Source organism: Podarcis gaigeae, assembly GCF_964106915.1.
Source record: "Podarcis gaigeae genome assembly, chromosome: 2".
NCBI classification, from domain to species: Eukaryota; Metazoa; Chordata; class Lepidosauria; order Squamata; family Lacertidae; genus Podarcis; species Podarcis gaigeae.
In genome coordinates, this window is record NC_139679.1 from 115,056,470 (window position 1) to 115,077,816 (window position 21,347).

Here is a 21,347-nt window from a genome sequence, read left to right on the forward strand (position 1 = left end):
AAGGTCTTTCAAGACCGGTATTATGTGGTCTCAGTGGCCGCTCCCAGTCACCAGTCTAGCTGTCGCATTCTGGATTAGTTGTAGTTTCTGAGTCACCTTCAAAGGTAGCCCCACGTAGAGCGAATTGCAGTAGTCCAAGCGAGAGATAACCAGAGCATGGAGAGACAGTCTGCGGGTAGGTCGGGTCTCAGCCTGCATACCAGATGGAGCTGGTAGACATCTGCCCTGGACATAGAATTGACCTGTGCCTCCACGGACAGCTGTGAGTCCAAAATGACTCCGAGGTTGCGCACTTGGTCCTTCAGGGGCACAGTTACTCCATTGAGGATCAGGGAGTCCTCCACAACTGCCCACCCCACCCCCCAAAAACAGTAATTCTGTCTTGTCAGGATTCAACCTCAAGCCAGTCATGTCCTCTAAACGTGGCCTACCTCTCAGGACGGTTGTGAAGACAAAAGCAGAGGGCATGGGGCATGTACAGAAAGATTGTAGTGTTTTTTTAATAAAAAAAAATAGTTGAAAGGAGAGAGGTATCACTGTGTACATGTTTATAGGTCTGCTAACTACTGACCTACCCGAATGTGAAGTGCTTTGATTATGGTGATAAATAAAAGTCATGCTTTTGTAGAAATACACAGGACAAATCTAAAATATTCATCTAAAACAAGTTTAATAAAAATTGTCAGGGGGGGAAACCCAAACCCCTCTTTAATGCCCTATATTACAGATCAGCTCACAGAGTCCAGACTTGTGTGGTGAAAGAATTGCTTTCTTGGAAGACAATGTATTTCAATACAATTCTAGAGGCAGTTTTAGAAAGGAATGCAGAAAATCATTAACACTACAAAAGAAGCGAACTACAAGCAGCATTTTTATGTCCTTGGCAGAGCGAGCAGAAATATTGCAAGAATAATAGATGGAAATGGGCATAAAAATACCATTTTCCATACCCATTATTCCCCATTTCACAATATACTTAGCTGTCTGGGGTGGGGAGGGAAACAGTTTAGCAACTGTCCTGTTTGTGGTTCAATGTAATGTGTGTGTGAATGTGCCTAATGCAAAGGGATTTATGTAAATAAAAGTGAAATGATTTATAAGAATGTTTGTGGATATAACATTCAGAAGGCTGCAGATTCACTATCCCTGAACCACACAGGTCAGTTAGCACATTATCCGCTTGGTACACAGAAAGGCTTTTAACACAGGAGGTACATTATTATGAGTTGTAATTAGTGCCAGTCCTACTTGACACAGACCTATTGAAACTGATGGACAGTCCTAACTTAGGTGTCTTAATTTCAGTGGGTCTACTCTGAGCAGGAGTTGCATTGGCAATAACCCTATACAGTGGTACCTCGGGTTAAGTACTTAATTCGTTCCGGAGGTCCGTTCTTAACCTGAAACTGTTTTTAACCTGAGGTACCACTTTAGCTAAGGTGGCCTCCTGCTGCTGCTGCGCCGCCGGAGCACGATTTCTGTTCTCATCCTGAAGTAAAGTTCTTAACTTGAAGCACTATTTCTGGGTTAGCGGAGTCTTTAACCTGAAGCGTATGTAACCTGAAGCGTGTGTAACCCGAGGTACCACTGTACGCAAAGATCACACATGCTTGTGCAGTATAGTGCCGTATTTACATAGGGTGTGCATGTGCTGGAGTCAATCACACAGCCAGATGCTCAAACAATCATATGGTCCTCTCATGGGCAACTTAAGTACTAGCAGTCTAGGAATACCTTAACCACCTCTTCCACCCTTGGTGTAGACTAATTTCACTGTGGTTTCCCCTGTGTGTGTATCCTGTGTCTAGGAAGAAATGATGCACAAAGGGAAGTTCCCCTGCCATAGGTTTCCTCCCCATCTGGGTTCTTTAATGTGCAATAAGGTATGTCACAGAATATTCATAAGGTTTGTCTCCCGCATGACTTCGCCGGTCTGTAATGCAACATGAGAAGGCTGTGTGTTTATACCATTTCCCTCAGGCACAGATTCACTTGGGTTCGAGATGGCCAGATTCTGAACCAAAGTTTCCTCTTCAGCATACGGCCTCAGTCCTGCGTGAGTCCTCCCATGCCTGACAAGGTGCGACCTCCGATTGAAGCTTTTCCCACAGTCCGGACAGCAGTACGGCTTTTCTCCCGTATGGATTCTCTTGTGCCTAACAAAGTGCGACTTCCAGTTAAAGCACTTCCCGCACTCCGAACACTTAAACACCTTCTCTTCTCTCCGGTTGCCTGCGTCCGTTGTAAGGAGCGAGGGACCCTTATGGCTTTCTTCATTGCCACTCCGACATATATATGCTTGACCTCCCGCAACGATCCCCTCATGGACATTTGCGCTGGTTAGATAAAACGGGCCACCGCGGCTGCAGCTCGTGTCGTTGTCCGCGCACCTGTATTTCTGTTCCTGCGCATGGATTCCTTCTTGTGGACTGACACTAGTAATGAGAAGGGAGCAGTGACTGTAGCTGGTCTCAGTGTTTGGCCATTCGTACAGCTGGCCTTCTATATGTGCTTGCCCATGCGAATTCATGCCTGCGACGAGGAGGGAGCCACAACCATAGTCCTTCTCGCCCTCTAAGCATTTATAGGACTGGTTCCCCACATAGAACTGTTCAGGCGGATTCACGTTTGCCACAAGGAGGGAACCGTTTTCGTAGCTCGCTCCGTTGTCTGGCCATTTGTAAGGCTGGCCTCCAACGTGGGTCGCCCCGTGGGTGTTCAGGTGTGACCTCCGGTTGAAGCACTTCCCACAGACGGTGCATTTATATGGCTTCTCTCCCGTGTGGATCCTCTCGTGTCGGAGGAGCTCAGAGGTCTGGCTGAAACTTTTCCCGCAGTCGGCGCAGGAGTAGGGTTTCTCTCCCGTGTGGATCCTCTCATGCCTCATCAGCTTTGACGACTGGTTGAAGCTTTTCCCACAGCTGAAGCACGTAAACGACTTCTCTCCTCTGTGGGCGGTCTCGTGCCGAAGGAGGTTGGAACGGATGCTAAAAATCCTCCCACACTCTGCGCATTCGTAAAGTTCTTTTTCCAGATGGGTTCTCTGGTGTCTATTCAGTTTCGACTTCTCGATGAAGCTCTTCCCACACTTCGCACACTTGTACGGTCTCTCCCCTGTGTGGGTTCTCTTATGTGTGACAAGGTGCGACTTCCAGTTAAAGCTCTCCCCGCAAACGGGGCACAGGAAGGGCGTCTCTCCTGTGTGGAGTCTCTTATGTGCTAGAAGGGATGAGCTCTGCGTGAAGCTTTTCCCACAGTCTGTACAGGAATAGGGCTTTTCTCCTGTATGGATATTCTCATGTCTAATCAGAGTGGAGGCGTGACTGAAGCTTTTCCCACAGTCTGAACATTTATACGGTCTCTCTCCTGTATGGGTAATCCCGTGTCTAATAAGGTCCGATCGGAAGCTAAAACTTTTCCCGCAGTCGACACACTGATACGGTTTCTCTCCGGAATGCGTCCTCTGGTGCCTGTTACGATTGGACCGCTCGGTGAAGCTTTTCCCACAGTGCACACATTTATATGGCTTCTCGCCTGTGTGGATTCGTTTATGTGCCAGAAGGTTCGAGGCCTGAGCGAAGGTCTTCCCACACTCATTGCACGTCCTTGGGCCCTGAGACCTGCGTTTTCGCTTCCGTGCTGGGCCTTTGCGGAGATCCTGGGGGCCACCCCCACTAGGAATGGCACTAGCCGTTCTCCTTGACAGGTGGTGGTCCAGCTGCCTCTCAGCCCTGCGATGATTTAGCACCGTCTCTCTTCTCTCAAGGCACTGGGAAACTGCTTCTCCTGCTAATCCCGGTGACGGCCCCGTTGGTTTGTCTTGCTCAGAACTTTGCATCTGCATATCCTCTTCGTTCGCATCTGCCTGCCCATCACCTGTTAGAAGAAACAGATAATCATGACCTGATGCTTATTCAGAAATGAGTCAGGAGATTTTGGGGGGGAAATAACTGAATGGTTTATAACTAGTGGAATGGCTCCAAAAGTAAACAAACGTATTTCAGTTACTGGCGAAAACTTATATCAAAACTATTTGCCTGGTCCAATGTTGAGAACCTGCTTGCCGTCTGTAAATAATCAGTCTCACACCAAGATGGGTTGCAGAAATCTGGCCGCAGCTCTCTCTAGAAGCTGCTGCTGCCCCAACCTTTATTGTGTGTCCACGAAAAGATACAAATTCAAGGAGAGAGCTTTGCCTCAGTCAGCAGATAAAAGACAATACAATACATTAGTCTCATGTTCTCACACCAGACCACGAAGTTGATCATGCTACGCTACGTGGACCAATCATTGGATGGCATGAGCTCTCCACGCATTGATCATGCTCCAAGCAATGCTTTCTGCTAGGAAATCATCCTTGCAATAATAAACTTTTGCCCATGCTCTTATGGACAAATGACCATATTCCCACAGTCCAACCTGTCTATCCTATTATTAAAGGTAAAGAGACCCCTGACCATTAGGTCCAGTCATGGCCGATCTGGGGTTGCAGCACTCATCTCGCTTTACTGGCCGAGGGAGTTCAGCTTCCAGGTCATGTGGCCAGCATGACTAAGCCGCTTCTGGCGAACCAGAGCAGCGCACAGAAACACCGTTTACCTTCCTGCCGGAGCAGTACCTATTTATCTACTTGCACTTTGACATGCTTTCGAACTGCTAGGTTGGCAGGAGCAGGGACCGAGCAACGGGAGCTCACCCCGTCGCGGGGATTCGAACCGCCGATCGGCAAGTGCTAGGCTCTGTGGTTTAACCCACAGCACCACCCGTGTCCCTCATCCTATTATTATGGGCTGACAAAAACACAACATTTGTATTATACCCTCTCGAGATCCGGTTCTTCTTTTTCTAAAAATTGTACTTTGCCTAAAGTTAGCAAAATGTTTCGCAAATGTTTTGTAATTGCTTTTGTAGTAGGAAGCCAATAAAATCAAATTAAAAGAAGAGGACAGCAGAAATGAGTCGGGAGGATACTGCTGTGGCTTTTGAAAGCTCATGTCGCAATAAGGCTGCAATCATACACACACACACACCATACTTTGCTGGGAATAAGCCTCAGTGAACTCAGTGGGAGTTACATTCAAGTAAATACGCACAGAATGGCACAGATCACTTTCTGAGTCACCCAGGCAACTCCTAGTGGGGCCGTTTAGCACCTTCTGTTCATAAACTGTCCTGGCTTGCTTCCTAAAGTGTGCTGGCTGCTACTGCAAGGCACATTTCATGCGCTAGGTTTTAAGTAAGAGGCATGAAATGCCCCATGGATACTTCTGTGATAACACAGGTGCCTTGGACCACATTATAGCTGAGCACTCACCAAGTACAGTGGTACCTCGGGTTAAGTACTTAATTCGTTCCGGAGGCCCGTACTTAACCTGAAACTGTTCTTAACCTGAAGCACCGCTTTAGCTAATGGGGCCTCCTGCTGCTGCCGCGCCGCCGAAGCACGATTTCTGTTCTAATCCTGAAGCAAAGTTCTTAACCTGAAGCACTATTTCTGGGTTAGCGGAGTCTGTAACCTGAAGCGTATGTAACCGGAAGCGTATGTAACCCGAGGTACCACTGTAGTTTGATAGTCTCTTATGAGAAAACAAGGCTGGAACATCATTATAGAAATATAAAATAAATCTAGAAAAGTGACATTTGACACCTGTGTTCCTATGATTACAGAAGGTAAGATGTATCTAGGGGATGGGGAACCCTGGGCCTCCGGAGATCAAATGTGGCCCTCCAAGCCTTTCTATCTGGCCCTCAGGACCCTCCCCAGCAACTTCCCCTCCCTTCACACACTCATCAAGCATTTTGTGTCCTTAAACTCTGATAATGTCTCTTGGTTGCCTGGCTAGAAGACAAGGGTGGGGTGTGGGACTATTGCCTATGGCACAAAGGCAAAATTTACATCTATTGCTGAGTCCACCTTTGCCTCTGGCCCCGCCCACCCGAGATGTCCCCACCCCCACCTCAAACAATAAGCATTCTCACTGGGTTGTTTTGGGGTCCCCTCCTCAGTTTACCTACCCCCAATGCCTTTTTCTCTGGAAGTCTTGGGGGTCCCCTGAGCTTGCCAATAGCTCCTCCTTGTTTGCAGGCAGTGCCATTTTGGCTGCCCTAAGCATCAACATGGGACGCAGGTGGCGCTGTGGGTTAAACCACAGAGCCTAGAACTTGCCGATCTGAAGGTCGGCGGTTCAAATCCCCGCGACAGGGTGAGCTCCCGTTGCTCGGTCCCTGCTCCTGCCAACCTAGCAGTTTGAAAGCACGTCAAAGTGCAAGTAGATAAATAGGTACCGCTCCGGCAGGAAGGTAAACGGCGTTTCCGTGTGCTGCTCTGGTTCGCCAGAAGCGGCTTAGTCATGCTGGCCACATGACCCGGAAGCTGTACACCAATAAAGCGAGATGAGCGCCGCAACCCCAGAGTCGACCACGACCTTTAAGCATCAACACAAACACACACACCACTGAACGTTGCAAACAGAAGCAATTATACATCTAAGACTACCCAGATATCTACTGAGAAAGGATGAAGGGCTCTTTACCCAGAAAGGCCACATTCCCATCATTCTCTGGCATGATGCTGTTGTGCAGGATTCTTTGATCTGGATCCAGCAGAGGCCCTTGATCGCCGGGGAAATGCACCGCAACCTCTTTGAAATTCACTGGCATCTGAAAGACAACATTGCTGTCCGGTCAGGCATTGTGCGACGCCTGATTTTCAACCAGCTTTGCATGCAGGGTTAAAATGGGGTCTAGCTCACACCAGGCACACTTACACAGCGTTAGAAACTCAGATATATAAGCTGGGCGCCAAATGGCTCCAAGGTGGAGGTCGCCAAAACGGAATGTCCAGTTGCCATTATGGGGCAAGACGGTGCTAAAGTCTTATTTTCCAAATGATGGACGGATTGTGATTGATTCCCAGTTAAACATATGGCTAGTTCAGATGACAACCTTGACCTAGGGCTCTACAGCGTTGAGAACTTAAAGAAGAAAAACCTCTAGATCCAGGGACAGTCCACATATATATTGGCCTATTCCGACCTCTTTTTCTTTTCTTCTTTGCAAATTATTTTTTTCTTGATTTTCAATAAACATACATACATTCATAAATGCACATATATAGGGTACATATTTAACTTAGGCTCTATCATGCCTCTGAGTTCCCTCCATTTCTTTGGTAAGTATCAAATAAAATTCTAATGTCACGTACTTTATATATCATATTATCAACTACATGCTGTAAGAGTTATTCCAACCCTACCAGTGTCTTCAAAGATTTACAATTGTTTCTTATATACATCAAATATTTACTCCAATTTTCTTGAAGCTTCTGCTCGTCCTGATCTCTTAATTTTCCTGATAGTCTGGCCAGTTCTGTGTAGTCCATCATTTTAACCTGCCAGTCCATTATATTCGGTACTATGTCTGTTTTCCAATTCTGAGCTAATATATTTCTGGCTGCTGTCATAGCATATAAAAAGAGGTTTTTATCTTTTTTTCCGATTTCCTTTCCAATCAATCCCAGTAGAAAAGCTTCAGGTCTTTTTGGGAAAGTATCTTTTTCTTAATGGTGACTGCTCAGGCTGCACAGAAAAAGCCACTTGGTTCCAGAAATCCATTCTGCTTTTGCGGATAAAATATAACTGATAGAATTCTACAGGGTGAGGGTATTAGTGTGTGAAAACAGCCCAGATCCAAGGTAGATTGAATTGTTTCACCGTCTAGTGATCCCTGTGCCACTATTTTATTTCTTGCTGCCACCACCCAGGCCCTGCCTGGGACAATACTGAGTCCAGTCAGGGTTAAATTGAAACATAAACTCTCGTTTATTTATTGCACTTTAACAAGTGTGTCGTTTCACAAACAGTATCAGTCAATTACATTCATGGAGTGCCTATCCAGACCTATAACTTTCACTACCTGCTCTCACTCACTAACCACCTCTCAGGTGTTTACTTGTCTGCCTAGCCCCTAACTGTTCCTGACTCAGCCTATTTCATTACACTAACTCAATCTACCCACAATTTAGGCAGGTTTTTAATATTTAATGCTGTATTGTTTTTAACACTTGATTGGAAGCCACCTGGAGTGGCTGGGGAAACTCAGCCAGATGGACGGGGTATAAATAATAAATTATTATTATTATTATTATTATTATTATTATTATTATTATTATTATTATTATCATCATCCCCAGATGGGGGAGGCCAGGCATCTTCACCTGGTTACGAGTGGTGAAAAGCCAGGTGCAAAGTGCGCCTGGCGCCTGGCTAATTTCAAACACTGCTTACCGTAGCTAACCAGTACAGAAAGCAAGCAGCCATGCCATTGGGCTAACACATTCATAGGAACCTAAAGAAAACGGTTTGAGATCACATGTGAGCTCTGTGTATCTTTGTTTGGGAAATCTGCTATGGCTGGAGGCAAATGAGATTATCAAAGTAAAAAGCAACAATTTGGCAATGTGGAGCGCTCCTATTCAAGGTTCTAGCCAAGCTGCCAATCTCTTTCCCAGGATTCTCCATTCCATTCCCAACAACAACAGTCAGCGTTCCAAGGAACACGCTAAGTCCTCATTGAGGTGTTTGTGGGAGGGCCTTAATTTCATTTCATTTTAATAACTTATATAACACTTAATGGAACAGAAGCCCCAAGCAGTTTACAGTGGTACCTCAGGTTAAGAACCTAATTTGTTCTGGAGGTCCATTCTTAACCTGAAACTGTTCTTAACCTGAGGTAACACTTTAGCTAATGGGGCCTCCCGCTGCCGCCACTGCGCGATTTCTGTTCTCATCCTGAAGCAAAGTTCTTAACCCAAGGTACTATTTCTGGATTAGCGGAGTCTGTAACCTGAAGCGTCTGTAACCCAAGGTATCACTGTACACAAATGAGCACAAGCAAAGAAATCAATACCCAATATCAAAATACAATAAAAATCTAGCAAAACATTAAAACAGAAACACTGACATTGTGTATGTCTGTGAGCTGCTAACAATGTTTCGAAGGAAAGACATAGTGACCCACAGACCCTATATGATCACTGGCAGCAAAAGCAATGTGCAGATGGGTGGACAAAATATCTTCTCTCGAGGCAGCTTCATGTGTTCCTTTCATGGCATCATTTAAGGGCATTAATTTGAGAACTACAAATTTGAGGAGTCCTCCCTTTATTTAAGAAGTGAACTCTTTCCATGAAATATTGGGCAGAAAAAAATGACTCATTTCTTAGATTCCAGCAAGTCCCTTTCTCCAAGTTCCCACCTCGTAAAATTTATTTTGTGCTTCTGAAAACCTTGGTGTTCACCCAAGTTGGCTGAAAACCTTCCCCTTGAGTGTACAGTGGTACGTCAGGTTACATACGCTTCAGGTTACAGACTCCGCTAACCCAGAAATAGTGCCTCAGGTTAAAAACTTTGCTTCAGGATGAGAACAGAAATCGTGCTTCGGCGGCGCAGCAGCAGCAGGAGGCCCCATTAGCTAAAGCGGTGCTTCAGGTTAAGAACAGTTTCAGGTTAAGAACAGACCTACGAAACGAATTAAGTACTTAACCCAAGGTACCACTGTAGATGCTGCTGTTTTGGCTACATAAGGATCCACATTTGGAGAATGTGTTTGCCATGGGTTGTTTGAGACTTAGCGCCAAGTACGCCTGTCAGCACAAGGGTTTCTGCTTGTGCAACAGAACTCCCCTCTTCTCCTCGCCTCCTCAAAACTGTTACGGGGGTTTACTCCCCAACCCTCCAGAGCAAATCTGGGGAGGGGGAAGAATGGGGGGGGAGTCCCCTTGTACAAGCAGAAATCCTTTTGCTGTGGGGCATGTTAGCTGGACACCACCTTATTTGCTTATAAGATAATGCTTAAAATTGCAGGCATAATGCAATCAATCACTCTCTTTATTTCCATCAATGACCAGTATAGTGGTACCTCGGGTTAAGTACTTAATTCGTTCCGGAGGTCCGTACAACAATGGTGCAACTCAAATCCCCAGGATCAGATAAAACCCAGCTGAGGAAAACATGAGCCACAGAGCTAAATACAAGCTGCAGTCGCCATGGGCTATAGGAGTTCATTTATTGAAATAAGTCCCCTCACTGGTGAGGGATGATGAGCATTATAGTCCAAAAACATGCCAACGGCTATAGCTTTCTCATCCCTGACTTAGCATAAAAAATATATAAATCTGTATTTTGATTGTGCCTTTAGTCTATAACACCCTTCAGCATTTTATACATTGTATTCTTTTAGTGGAATTTGGTTCGTGAGCTTATGTTATGGGATGCCTATATCACCTCAGTTAATAAAATACATTTCTTTTATTACTGCATGAATTGCCTTTTGCATAAGCCTTAGGGCAATTTACAAGCATATAATGAAAGCAACCTAAAATAGGTTTAAAAAGAAGACAAATAAACACCCAAGGCAGAGACCATATATATCCATACCTATATCTAGCTGCGAAAGCTTGTCGAGACAAAAATGTCTCCGATTGTTTCCAGAAACTACAAATAGTTGGCACCTGTCATCTCCAGGGGTGTTCCCCAAAAACAGAAGCAGCCACAGTGGGAACCCTGCTCCCAGTTGCTTCTGCTATTTTCAGAACTTCTCTCCCTCCCATGTAAGGCGTAAGGCGGTCTCTCCATTAGTACAAAACAAAAAATTCCTTCCAGTAGCACCTTAAAGACCAACTAAGTTAGTTCTAGGTATGAGCTTTCGTGTGCATGCACACTTCTTCAGATACTTCTCCATTAGTACACTTCTCCATTAGTAAACAAAATGCACACTTCTCCATTAGTAAACAAAAACAACAAACAGCTCACATCCCACTTCGAGATCATCAGGTCCAAACGTTCCCAGCAAGGACCGCCCAGCTATCCATCCATCCGAGCCCTCTTCCGCCTTGACCCACAAAGACTGTGCACACCCACCGTTTAAAGCGCATGCCACCCACCAAACAAACAAAAGGACCCTGGGAACTGCAGTTGGCCGAGATGCTGGGAACTGTACTATGTGAGGGACATCTCTCGGGATTCTTTGGGGGGGGGGGTGTGCTTTAAATGGGTTGGCAGCCAAAGAAAGGCAGAGAGCATCACCCTAAACGCGCCCCCTTGCTGAGTTGCACGTGGCCCCTTTGGCGACCCTGCGCAGCGCCGGAAAGAGCGCACCGTCTCCGGCGCAATGGAGTCGCTGGGAATAATAATAATATAATAATATCTTTATTGTCACTGCCCCCTCTCAGGGACAACGAAATTACTTGAATACGAAGGCCGAGGCCCCCGCTCTCCCATTTCCCTGCCCACCTACCTAAGTCCCTTCTCGCTGCCTTGCTCCATGCTGGCACCCTCTGTTCCCACGGCAAAACAAAACAAACTCCTCCTCTTCCTTCGCCTTTCTTTCTTTCTCACCCACATCTAAAGTACTGATCCAGCCCAGATCCACTCACTGCGTCCTGGAGAGCGCGCGCCAGTCTGGATGCAAAATAAGTTCGGGAATCGAGGGGTTTCTTTCCGCTCCCGGGGAATCTGTTGTCTCTTTGCTCTGCCTCTGTCCCTATAGGAAGCTCAACCCCGCCGGACTGAGCAGAAAGGATTCCGGAGGGCAAACTCCTCCCCTCTCCTCGGTCCCAAGGAAGGAGCTGGGGACCATCTGGTCAACCAACAGCCAAGAAACGTGATTTGTGGCGGCCCCAAAGACTTCTCCCCCCCCCCCAACAACCCACCGCCTTCTCAGCCGACCAGCGCAACCCTTGTCTGGATCTGGGACGGCAGCCTAACAGGAGCGGATGGTGTTGCGGGTGAGAAATCGGAAACTGATGCGCAAAACTGCAGCAGACCCTCATCCGAGTTCAGAATGAGAAAGGAGGCATTGCCTTATCAACGGGACCAGGAAATGTTTGAAAGGCTGGAGGCCAGGTCTGTCAGCAGCTACTAAAGGTAAAGGACCCCTTCAGTGTATCTGAAGAAGTGTGCATGCACACGAAAGCTCATAGAAAGAACTGACTTAGTTGGTCTTTAAGGTGCTACTGGAAGGAATTTTTTTGTTTTGACTATGGCAGACCAACACGGCTACCTATCTGTAACTGGACCCCTGACAGTTAAGTCCAGCCGCAGACGGCTCTGGGGTTGCGGCGCTCATCTTGCTTTACTGGCTGAGGGAGCTGGCATTTGTCCGCAGACAGTTTTTCCGGGGCATGTGGCCAGCATAACTAAGCCTCTTCTGGCGAACCAGAGCAGCGCAAGGAAACACCGTTTACCTTCCCGCCGGAGTGGTACCTATTTATCTACTTGCACTTTGACGTGCTTTCTAACTGCTAGGTTGGCAGGAGCTGGGACCGAGCAACGGGAGCTCACTCTGTTGCAGGGATTCGAACCACCGACCTTCTGATCGGCAAGCCCAAGAGGCTCAGTGCTACTAGAAGAAGCCAAATGGAGCCTCCAGGGCCGGTGACAGTATATCTCCGAATTACCAGATTGTAGGAGCAAAGAATAGGGGATGGCTGCACCATTGCACCGGGAGAGTCCCAGTCCTGCGTTCTGTTCCACAGTGGTCAGCCAGATACATATAGGAAACACAAACATGACCTGTACATTCCCTAGTGTGAAAAGATCCCTGAAGCATTACCTTAGCTCATTTATTATTATTATTATTATTATTATTATTATTATTATTATTAATTATATTTATTGATCACTTTCCACAAGATGGCTCAAAGCGACTCACAGATCTACAAACTACAGAACTTGATAATTGATTAAAAAAAAAATTACACAGGAAAAATGCAATGGAAAAAAAAATCCTAAAAGTGCTAATCCAGCAACTATAATAAGGACCGGGGGGTTGGGGGTTGGGCTAAGATGACTGTCGAGGTCCCTTCCAAGTCTACAATTCTATGATTCTGTTAAATCCTACCTCACCTCACTAAAAGATGAACACCATGCTTTCTCATTTACAGTAAGCCATAGTTTGTAAAGCAGGCTATGGTGTGGTGCAATCAAATGCATGCAAACTTAGAGTTAAATAATTAACACTTACTTGGGATATATTGCAAGGACTTAGCTTTTTGCCCAGGCTTTTCCTGAGCCAGAAGACTGGACCTTGTTTTATGTGCTTGAAACCCCCAAGCCTGATCCCTGAAACGTAACTGTCAGGGGTTCAGAAGGAGAGACACAGGAGGGGGAGCAAATGGAGAGTGAGGAGGAGGAGTACGAGGGGGGCGCAGGCAGTGACAGTGGCCAGAGTTATTCCACAAGCCTCTCTAGCGAATCGGAGGACTCACAGAAGGGAGCGCCGGTGGCCAGAGCAAGGGGGGCTCCAGGGGGGAAGCCCCAGGAGGAAGGGGCCAGCGGGGAGTCCCTGAGCAGCAGTTGGAAATCAGGACCAGCTTCTCCACCAGAGCGCAGTGGGGAGGGGGAGTCCCAGGAGTCGGGACCAGTGTCCTCACCACCAGAAGGAGGAGAGGAGTCAGGTTTGGCAACGCCCACATCAGGAAGCGGGGAAATGGTCAGAAGGAAAGTCACCGGCTGGGCGCGCGTGCCAAGTTCAAATGTACAGGAGCGCGGCACAGCGGGGAGCCCGGGAAGGGAGCCAGGTCCTAAAGCCCGCCGGAGGGAGGGGCAAGACTCAGGAGGCTCAGCGTCAGAGGAGTCCAGGAAGGAGGGAACCCCAGAGGGCAGAAGGACCCAGCAAAGGAAAGAACAGCGTAGGAGGTGGAGCCGGGCTAGAATCTTAAACTGGTGTGGGTGGAACAGTGAGTCAGAGGGGACTTAGCCGGTCTAGCGTCGAGACGTGGGTCTGCGCGCCCAGAGCTTGGAAATGGAAACTAGACTTTAATAAAGACTTTTGTATATAACATCCACTGGGCGTTGGTCCTCTGTGAGCTGGGACCTAGCAGCAGTCCTGACAGTAACGTAAATTGCAGGCTTACTATACTTAAAATATCAAGCAGTATATATGTTAATGTGTGTACAGGACTGGAGCCTGCCATTCATAAAAAGCTGTTTTCCCTCCAATATATGGTAATGACCCAGTGGTTTGTGCACATCCGAGAACCTCCCACTGAGACTTTTCATGATTTATTGAAGTCCTGGAGTCTGGGCTGTTCTCACCATAAAGCAAAATGAAGCATTGTTTGGGGGAGGAGATTCAAAGGAAACTTAATCTCTGTGCCTTATTTTTTACAAATCAGCTGGAAAATCAGAAGCCTGCCTTATCCAATGTCATGTTTCTTTTTTTATCTACCTAGCTAGGCTTGGGTGATGGGGCCCTTCCATCTCTACAATTCTATGATTCAGTCTTTCCCCTGTCCTTCCTGGGTGAATAATAATAATAATAATAATAATTTTTTATTTATATCCTGCCCTCCCCGGCCAGAGCCGGGCTCAGGGCGGCTAACACCAGTAAAATTACAAAAAAAACCAACACAAAACCCCAATTTAAAATACAGGTTAAAATATAATTTAAAATTCAGCCTCATTTTAAAAGTAGCCCATAGATCCAAACCATAAGGGGAGGGAAACATAAGGGTCACACTGAGTCCAAACCAAAGGTCAGGCGGAACAGCTCTGTCTTGCAGGCCCTGCGGAAAGATGTCAAGTGCCACAGGGCCCTAGTCTCTTGTGACAGAGCGTTCCACCAAGTCGGGGCCAGTACTGAAAAGGCCCTGGCCCTAGTTGGGACCAATCTAACCACCTTGCGACCTGGGACCTCCAAGGTGTAGAATCATAGATGCCACAAGAAGCACAGGGAGATGCTCTGTGCTTCACCACAGAGCCATGGCCTTTAACAGTGCAACGGAAGACTGCAGAAACCCCCTATCAACTCCACCACCTCTACGATTTATTAAACTTATATATACCACCCTTTCCTCCCTGATGAGCCCAACAAACAAACGATAAAACAATAAAAACAGATTTAAAGCAATTTCAGCATACAGAGGCAAACTGGGGAAGATCTCAGCTTAAAAGGTCTGATTGTCCTAACAAGAGAGAATTGGGATTTCAGGGCTTCCTTCAGGCACCACAACTTTCATATTTATTTATTTATTGCCTCGTTGCACACCTAGAGAGGCGGGGACTGCTGGCTCCGCCAATCAGAACGATGGGGTAAGTTACAAAGGAAGTTTGCAAATTCCTACAACAATCCTGCCGCACCAGGGGGGTGGGTTGGAGAGAGAGAGAAAGAAAGAAAGAGAGAAAGAGAGAGAGGGAGGGAGGGAGGCCTGATGGGAAATGCAGTCCAATGCCCCTTTAGGGACCAAAGGACCTACCCAAAGGAGAACTACATTGTGCGGGAGCATAAGGAAGGAATAGTTTTAAAAATCGAGGTGTCAGATTGCACCCCTTGGGTGCAATTGGAGAGGTCTCGTTTCCTCTGTCCCCCAAATCTAGCGGGGGAAACAAGGAACGGGGGAGGGGGAGGAGTGCCAGACAAGAAAAAGAAAAGCTGATACTGAAATGGGATGAACTTGAAGTCTAGCCGCTAGTCCCTAGGAATGTGAACGGCTCCCCCCACCCCCAATCTGGCTCCTAAAATATATTTTGTCCTGGTCTTTTCCAAATTTCACTATAGGGAGGGTTTTACTGTTGCAGAAAGGAGCTTGTTCAGTTGATGCGCCCCCGAGTTTCCCAGGCAGCGGACAGCTGGGCGCAAAATGGGCTTTTGCTTGGGGAGTCTGTACCTTACATCGCGGTGTTTGCGGCGCAATTCCGAGCAGCTCAAGCCAAACGGGGGTCCCCTTTTGGAGAGGTCACAGAGACGACGACGAAGACAGGCCAGATAGACTGAATAAACTGCAAATCGGGGGGGGGGGGGGAGAGAAAAATTTTCCTAACTCTTATTATGATACAGGGACGTGCCCCCACGCTCCTGGCACGAGCATGCGCGCTCGCAACCGGCGAAGAGCCTCTTGCGCCCTTACTTTGCCCACACTTGCCTTTTGTGATGTTGCGTTCGGGGGAACGGGGGGGAGGTGGCCGCATTTGTGCTTCGCCAAAGAGGAAATTCAGCAACCCCCCCCCCCCTTACTGGGAGGAAAGAGAAGGACAAAAGAGGGCACAGATTTGCAAATACTAATTTGCATGGGTAAATGGAAATTTGGAAATCAATGCTGTAATTTGAATAGGGCAGTCACAGTGGGGGAGATTTGTGGCCTTTGCGGCTCCATGGTCAAGCCCTGCTGCTCAGGGGAATTTCTTCTTCTTCTTCTTCTTCTTCTTCTTCTTCTTCTTCTTCTTCTTCTTCTTCTTCTTCTTCTTCTCCACCTGTCTGACTGGGTTGCCCCGGCAACTTGCTTTAACCTTAAAAAGGCAGAGACCCAGCGATGGAAAACCACTGAACAACTATCTCACATTAACAAGACATCTGAAGGCAGCCCTGTTTAGCGAAGTTTTTAATGACTGATGTCTTAATGTATTTTTAATCTTTTGTTGGAAGCCGCTGAGTGGGTGGGGTATAAATAATAAATTATTATTATTATTATTATTATTACTACTACTACTACTACTACTGGATAGCTGGCCTTGGTGAAGATTTGATGTTTTCATCCCCCAAAAGTTTTTGATTTGAGTTTCTACTGAAATGAGGCTGCATTTTAATGTTGTACTGTACTTTAATCTTGTTTTTAAGTTGTATTTTAATCAATTGTTTTATACTTGGTGTTAGCCGCCCTGAGCCCGGTCTTGGCTGGGGAGGGCGGGGTATAAAATAAAATTTATTATTATTTATTATTATTACTACTACTGAGATTCCAGATCTCACTGTGTTACAGTTCCCACCATTGCTGATCATAAGCTATGATTGTTGGGGTCCTTTCCGACTCTACAATGGACTATTCCGAGCTTTGTTTGCATGATGCAAGACAAGCCCAACCCCTAGTCGGAGTGACACCTGCCAACCTTGTGCCTTCATTTTGTACTACAGTTCCCACCCACCCCGTCTCAGCCTCAGAAGCTATAATGGCACCAGCGGCGTAGCGTGGGTTGTCAGCACCCGGGGCAAGGCAAGTAATTTGCGCCCCCTAACCCCTAACCTGCCGCCGCTGCCAGCTTCTGCTTGCTGATGCCTGGGCTGGTCTGGTGTGGTTCTCTCCCGCGCTCAGTGCTGCACTGGGCGGCCGCTGCACTGTCCCTCCCCCAGATAGTCCCTCGCTCTCTGTCCGCACCACACGCCTGGCACCCACCCCCTCCACAGTGGACAGCGACTCGGCGGCTCGGATCGGATTCGCACAGCCAGCACTGCAGTGAGAGACAGTGAGTGAGCCAGGTAGGGGCAGAGAGCTGCGAGTGCGAGCGTGCCCCCCCAGGATGTTGCGCCCGGTGCGGCCGGCCCCCCCCCCTGCACCCCCACGCTACGCCACTGAATGGCACGACCAGTTTGGATACTGTGCTCCTTAAAGTGGGTGATGGTGGGGAGGGCATCCCTTCCTGCTTCAGCTCAGGCATCAAAATGTCTCGATCAGTTGCTGCAAGAGAAAACCACAACTCCTATATTGGGATTTGTCACAAGAATGTGCCAAAATAAAACACATTATTTTCTATATGGCCATACCACCACTAAGGGGTGTGTATTGTGGATTAGGAGATGCACCCTCGATACAACCTGCAGCTGGGAGTCCAAATTTTATTTGCATTTATGGAATCAAGAGAATCGTAGAGTTGGCTCCCAAACTTTTTTGAACCACCGCCCCCCCACCCCCGCTTCTATAAACTTGTTCCCACAGGTCCCCACCCCACCCCAACTGTATAAAAAGCGTTGTTAATGAATGTTAGAATGATGTTGGATAGAAATTAAGCGGTTTCCAGCTGTAATGCTTTAAGAGAATATGAAAAAAAGGCTTAGAAACAGGTTAAAATTTAATGGTAAGGATTTGCTGAACTAACAATCTGAATTGGAATACAAAAAAGGGAGGTATGAGGAGGTCCGGGAAACAAGCTAAAGGAAAATAAGCAATGGAAAATCAGTGTGTTTTTAATTATTTTTATTTTTGTATTTTTTTATTTTTTATTTTTTATTTTATTGTATTATTACTAAAAATCTTAATAAATATTCCAAAAAAATATTATTAATAAATATTTTTAATAAATATTCAAAAAAAATATTATTAATAAATATTCTTAATAAATATTCCAAAAAAATAATAAAATAAAAAGCGTTGTTAAGAATAGCGGTTTGCACGGCCCACTAAGGAAGACAAATAAAAGCACAATGAAATTCACAGCAGCAACAATTAATTGCACATTTATTCCAAATCCAAATTCAAGTATTTAATAAATTCAACAAAACTGATGGACTTGATTCAGCGATACTGCCTGCCCTGCTTCAAAACAATAGCATAATGTTCAAATTAGCATCTATTCTGCTTCACACGCAAGTGTGTAGACTGGTTACTTCGTCATGGCCACGGAGAGGTCCTGTTAATGTTGAGATTCTGTTGCCAGGGATGATCAGAGCTTCTCAGAGTCAAAGCTCATCAAATAGACTTGCGATCTACCATGGTGGATGAGAGGCTCACATCACTCGCTCCCCTACCCATCGAGTATGGCATTGTCTAAAACCTCAACCCTTCAGCCATGACACTGCCGCTTGGAGGTTTCCAAACAGAGGTTGGATGGCCATCTGTCAGCGATGCCGTAACCGAGATCCCTGCATTGCTATTCTATGATTTGCACAAGCCAAAGTTTGAAAAATACACATTCTGAGCAGTGGCAGCGCTCTGGGCCACGCAGAACCACCACAGATTTCACTAACGTTTTTGTTTCGTTATCCTTTGGTAAGCATTCTTTATTTTAGAATATCCCCGATGCCTGGGTTTAAAAATAATAAAGAAGAAAAAAGGTCTCTGGCTAACCTCATACAGTCAATGCCCTTATTTTATTATTACAGCAATTATACAGTTATATCCCAATTATATCCCAATTGTATCCCAATTATATCCCAAGCACTAAGTGCTTCTTAATGTTGCCTCAGAGTAAAGCTGTGTTCTGCTGGTTTTTACCTGGTGCAAGTGGAAATTGAAACATATTTTGAAGCTAACTGAAGGGAGACCATTCTTGTAGGTGGCAAATCCAAACAGTCTGGATAACTTGGGAAAAACAAGGTTACAAGCACTTGCCTTTTGCTACCCTATTACTATCTATTTTTGTTACCGGTATATACCACCTTTATAGCAGCGTATCTCTATTTCCTCACATCCAGAAACGCAAGAAGAGCTTTCACTCTTGCTAGAAGCTCAGCCTTGCCCTCACCGGCTCCGGAAGGCTCCTATAGAAGGGTCCTATATGCACAGAAACTTTGCACCTGCCCATTAGGGGAAATAGGAAGCCTTGAACATATATTTTTTTAGATGTCCTTTTTATTTTGAGATTCATAGAGACACCATTGACCCTTTGCTGAAGAGTCTAAACTTAATTCTCTCCTCTTAGGCACAGATCATAAGACGACCTGGCTGGTAGCCAGATTCTGCGCCCAGATTTGTAGGCACAGATCATCCTCTAAAATAAAATAGCTTACTAGGGAAATGCTGAAGTTGCCCTTTGGGGTGCCCCAGGGTCAATTTTTTATGGTAGCCCAAATCTCAGTTGTACGGGTGTATGTATATATCTCAATTTTAACTCATGTGCTGTTACTGCAATCTGCTCCGATTGTATATTTTATCTTTATGAACACTGTTTTTATTGTGTTATGTTATGTGAGCTGGTCTTTGACCGTAATAAATTATCTACCTCTACCACTTTTATCTTCCAAGGAGTTCCTCCTCCCCATTTTACCCTCACAACAACCCTGTGAGTTAGGTTAAGCTAAGAGACGGTGACTGGACCGCGGTCACCCAGTGAGCTTCATGGCTGAGCGGGGATTCGAACCCTGCTCTCCCAGATCCTAGTCCAAGACTCTAACCATTACGCCAGCTTGGTACCAGAAAAGTAGTAGGTCATTAGGTATTTAATTATGCTTTAAACAACTGGAGCATTAAGGGGTTTTTAAGCAGAGGTTGGATGACCACCTGTCATGGATACTTTAGCTGAGATTCCTACATTGCAGGGGGTTGGACTAGATGACCCCGGGATCCCTTCCAACTCTACAATTCTATGAAAACACACGTAATAAACAGGAGAGGAAGAACTGTGGATTGCCACGCTTTCAGTGCCACCAGTGCTGGCTCCAGGATTTGGGGGGGGGCGTGTCCTCAGAACGACACCCCTCAGGAGCTCCCCACCTCATCTGGAGAGAAAGGACATACAAACTGGGAGTTCTGTTCTTTTTGGATACTCTGCGCAAAGTAGAAATAATAGACTTGTTAAGCACAGAGGGACCTCTGGTCCTGGGGCCTAGCAGATGCCCAATCTTGCCACCCTCTGGAGCTGGCCCTGAGTGCCACCACTAAAAAGGCCCTGTCTCTTGCACCTGCCTCCCACAAAGGCAGGGTAAAATGCAAGAACTCTGAGGCTGGTCTTAAAGTTTGGGCAGGGCGGGGGGAGTTCTTGAGGTATCACAGACCTAGTTGCGGAAGAGGCTTGACATTTCATTTAATCTCTCCTCTGTGGTGGGTTCTCTCATGAACGAGAAGCTGAATTCGTTGAATGAAGCTCTTGTTGCAGCCCAGACATTTGTAGGGTTTTCCCCCAGTGTGGGTTCTGTAATGATTAAGAAGGTGCTCTCACCGACTCAAGCATTTCCCACAGATATCACATCTATACAGTTTCACTTCAGCGTGGATTCTCTGATGATTAAGATTGATCACTGAAGCTTCTTCCACAGACCGCACACTGATACGGTTTCTCTCCTGCGTGGGTTCTCTCGTGCGTACTGCAGCTCCATTTGTTAACAAAGCTTTTCCCACAGATTGAGCACGGATAGGGCATGTCTCCCGCGTGGTTCCTCTCGTGTCTAATAAGGTGGTAGCTCTCCCTGAAACTTTCCCCACAGACGGCGCATTTGTAGGGCCTCTCCTCTGCGTGGGTTCTCTTGTGCCTTGCCAGCTTTGAGCTGTCGACAAAACTTTTCCCACAGTCTGGCATCGGTACGGCTTCTCCCCGGTGTGGCTTCTCTGATGTTTGGTGAGAGACGACGTGTGGCCAAAGCATTTCCCGCAGAGAGAACATTTATACGGCTTCTCGCCCGTGTGGATTCTCTGATGTTTAGCAAGGCATGATGTGTTGCTGAAGCCTCTCCCGCAGGAGGAGCAACTATAGGGTTTCTTCCCTGTATGGCTTCTCTCATGTACAACAAGGTGCGCTCTAGCAATGAACTCTTTCCCACAGGTGGAGCATGAATATGGTTTCCCCCCCGTGTGGATTCTCTCATGTATAGGGAGGGCGGACAGTTGTGTGAAGATTTTCTCGCACCACGAACATTTCTAGAGT

At 46.5% G+C, this 21,347-nt stretch overlaps 1 protein-coding gene across 1 annotated transcript in view; it reads right to left on the reverse strand.

Annotated features, from left to right (window-relative positions):
- Positions 1–653: 653 nt before the first annotated feature.
- The window catches only part of LOC310837260 (uncharacterized protein), a 29,683-nt gene continuing 8,989 nt past the window's right edge, over positions 654–21,347 (reverse strand). The window contains exons 3-5 of the mRNA XM_083723509.1: positions 15,673–15,779; positions 6,534–6,660; positions 654–3,876 (exon numbers count right to left, since the gene is read on the reverse strand). Of these exons, the coding sequence (XP_083579635.1) occupies positions 1,889–3,876; positions 6,534–6,660; positions 15,673–15,779 (2,222 nt within the window). The 3' untranslated portion in view covers positions 654–1,888. The remainder of the gene's footprint in view (positions 3,877–6,533; positions 6,661–15,672; positions 15,780–21,347) is intronic.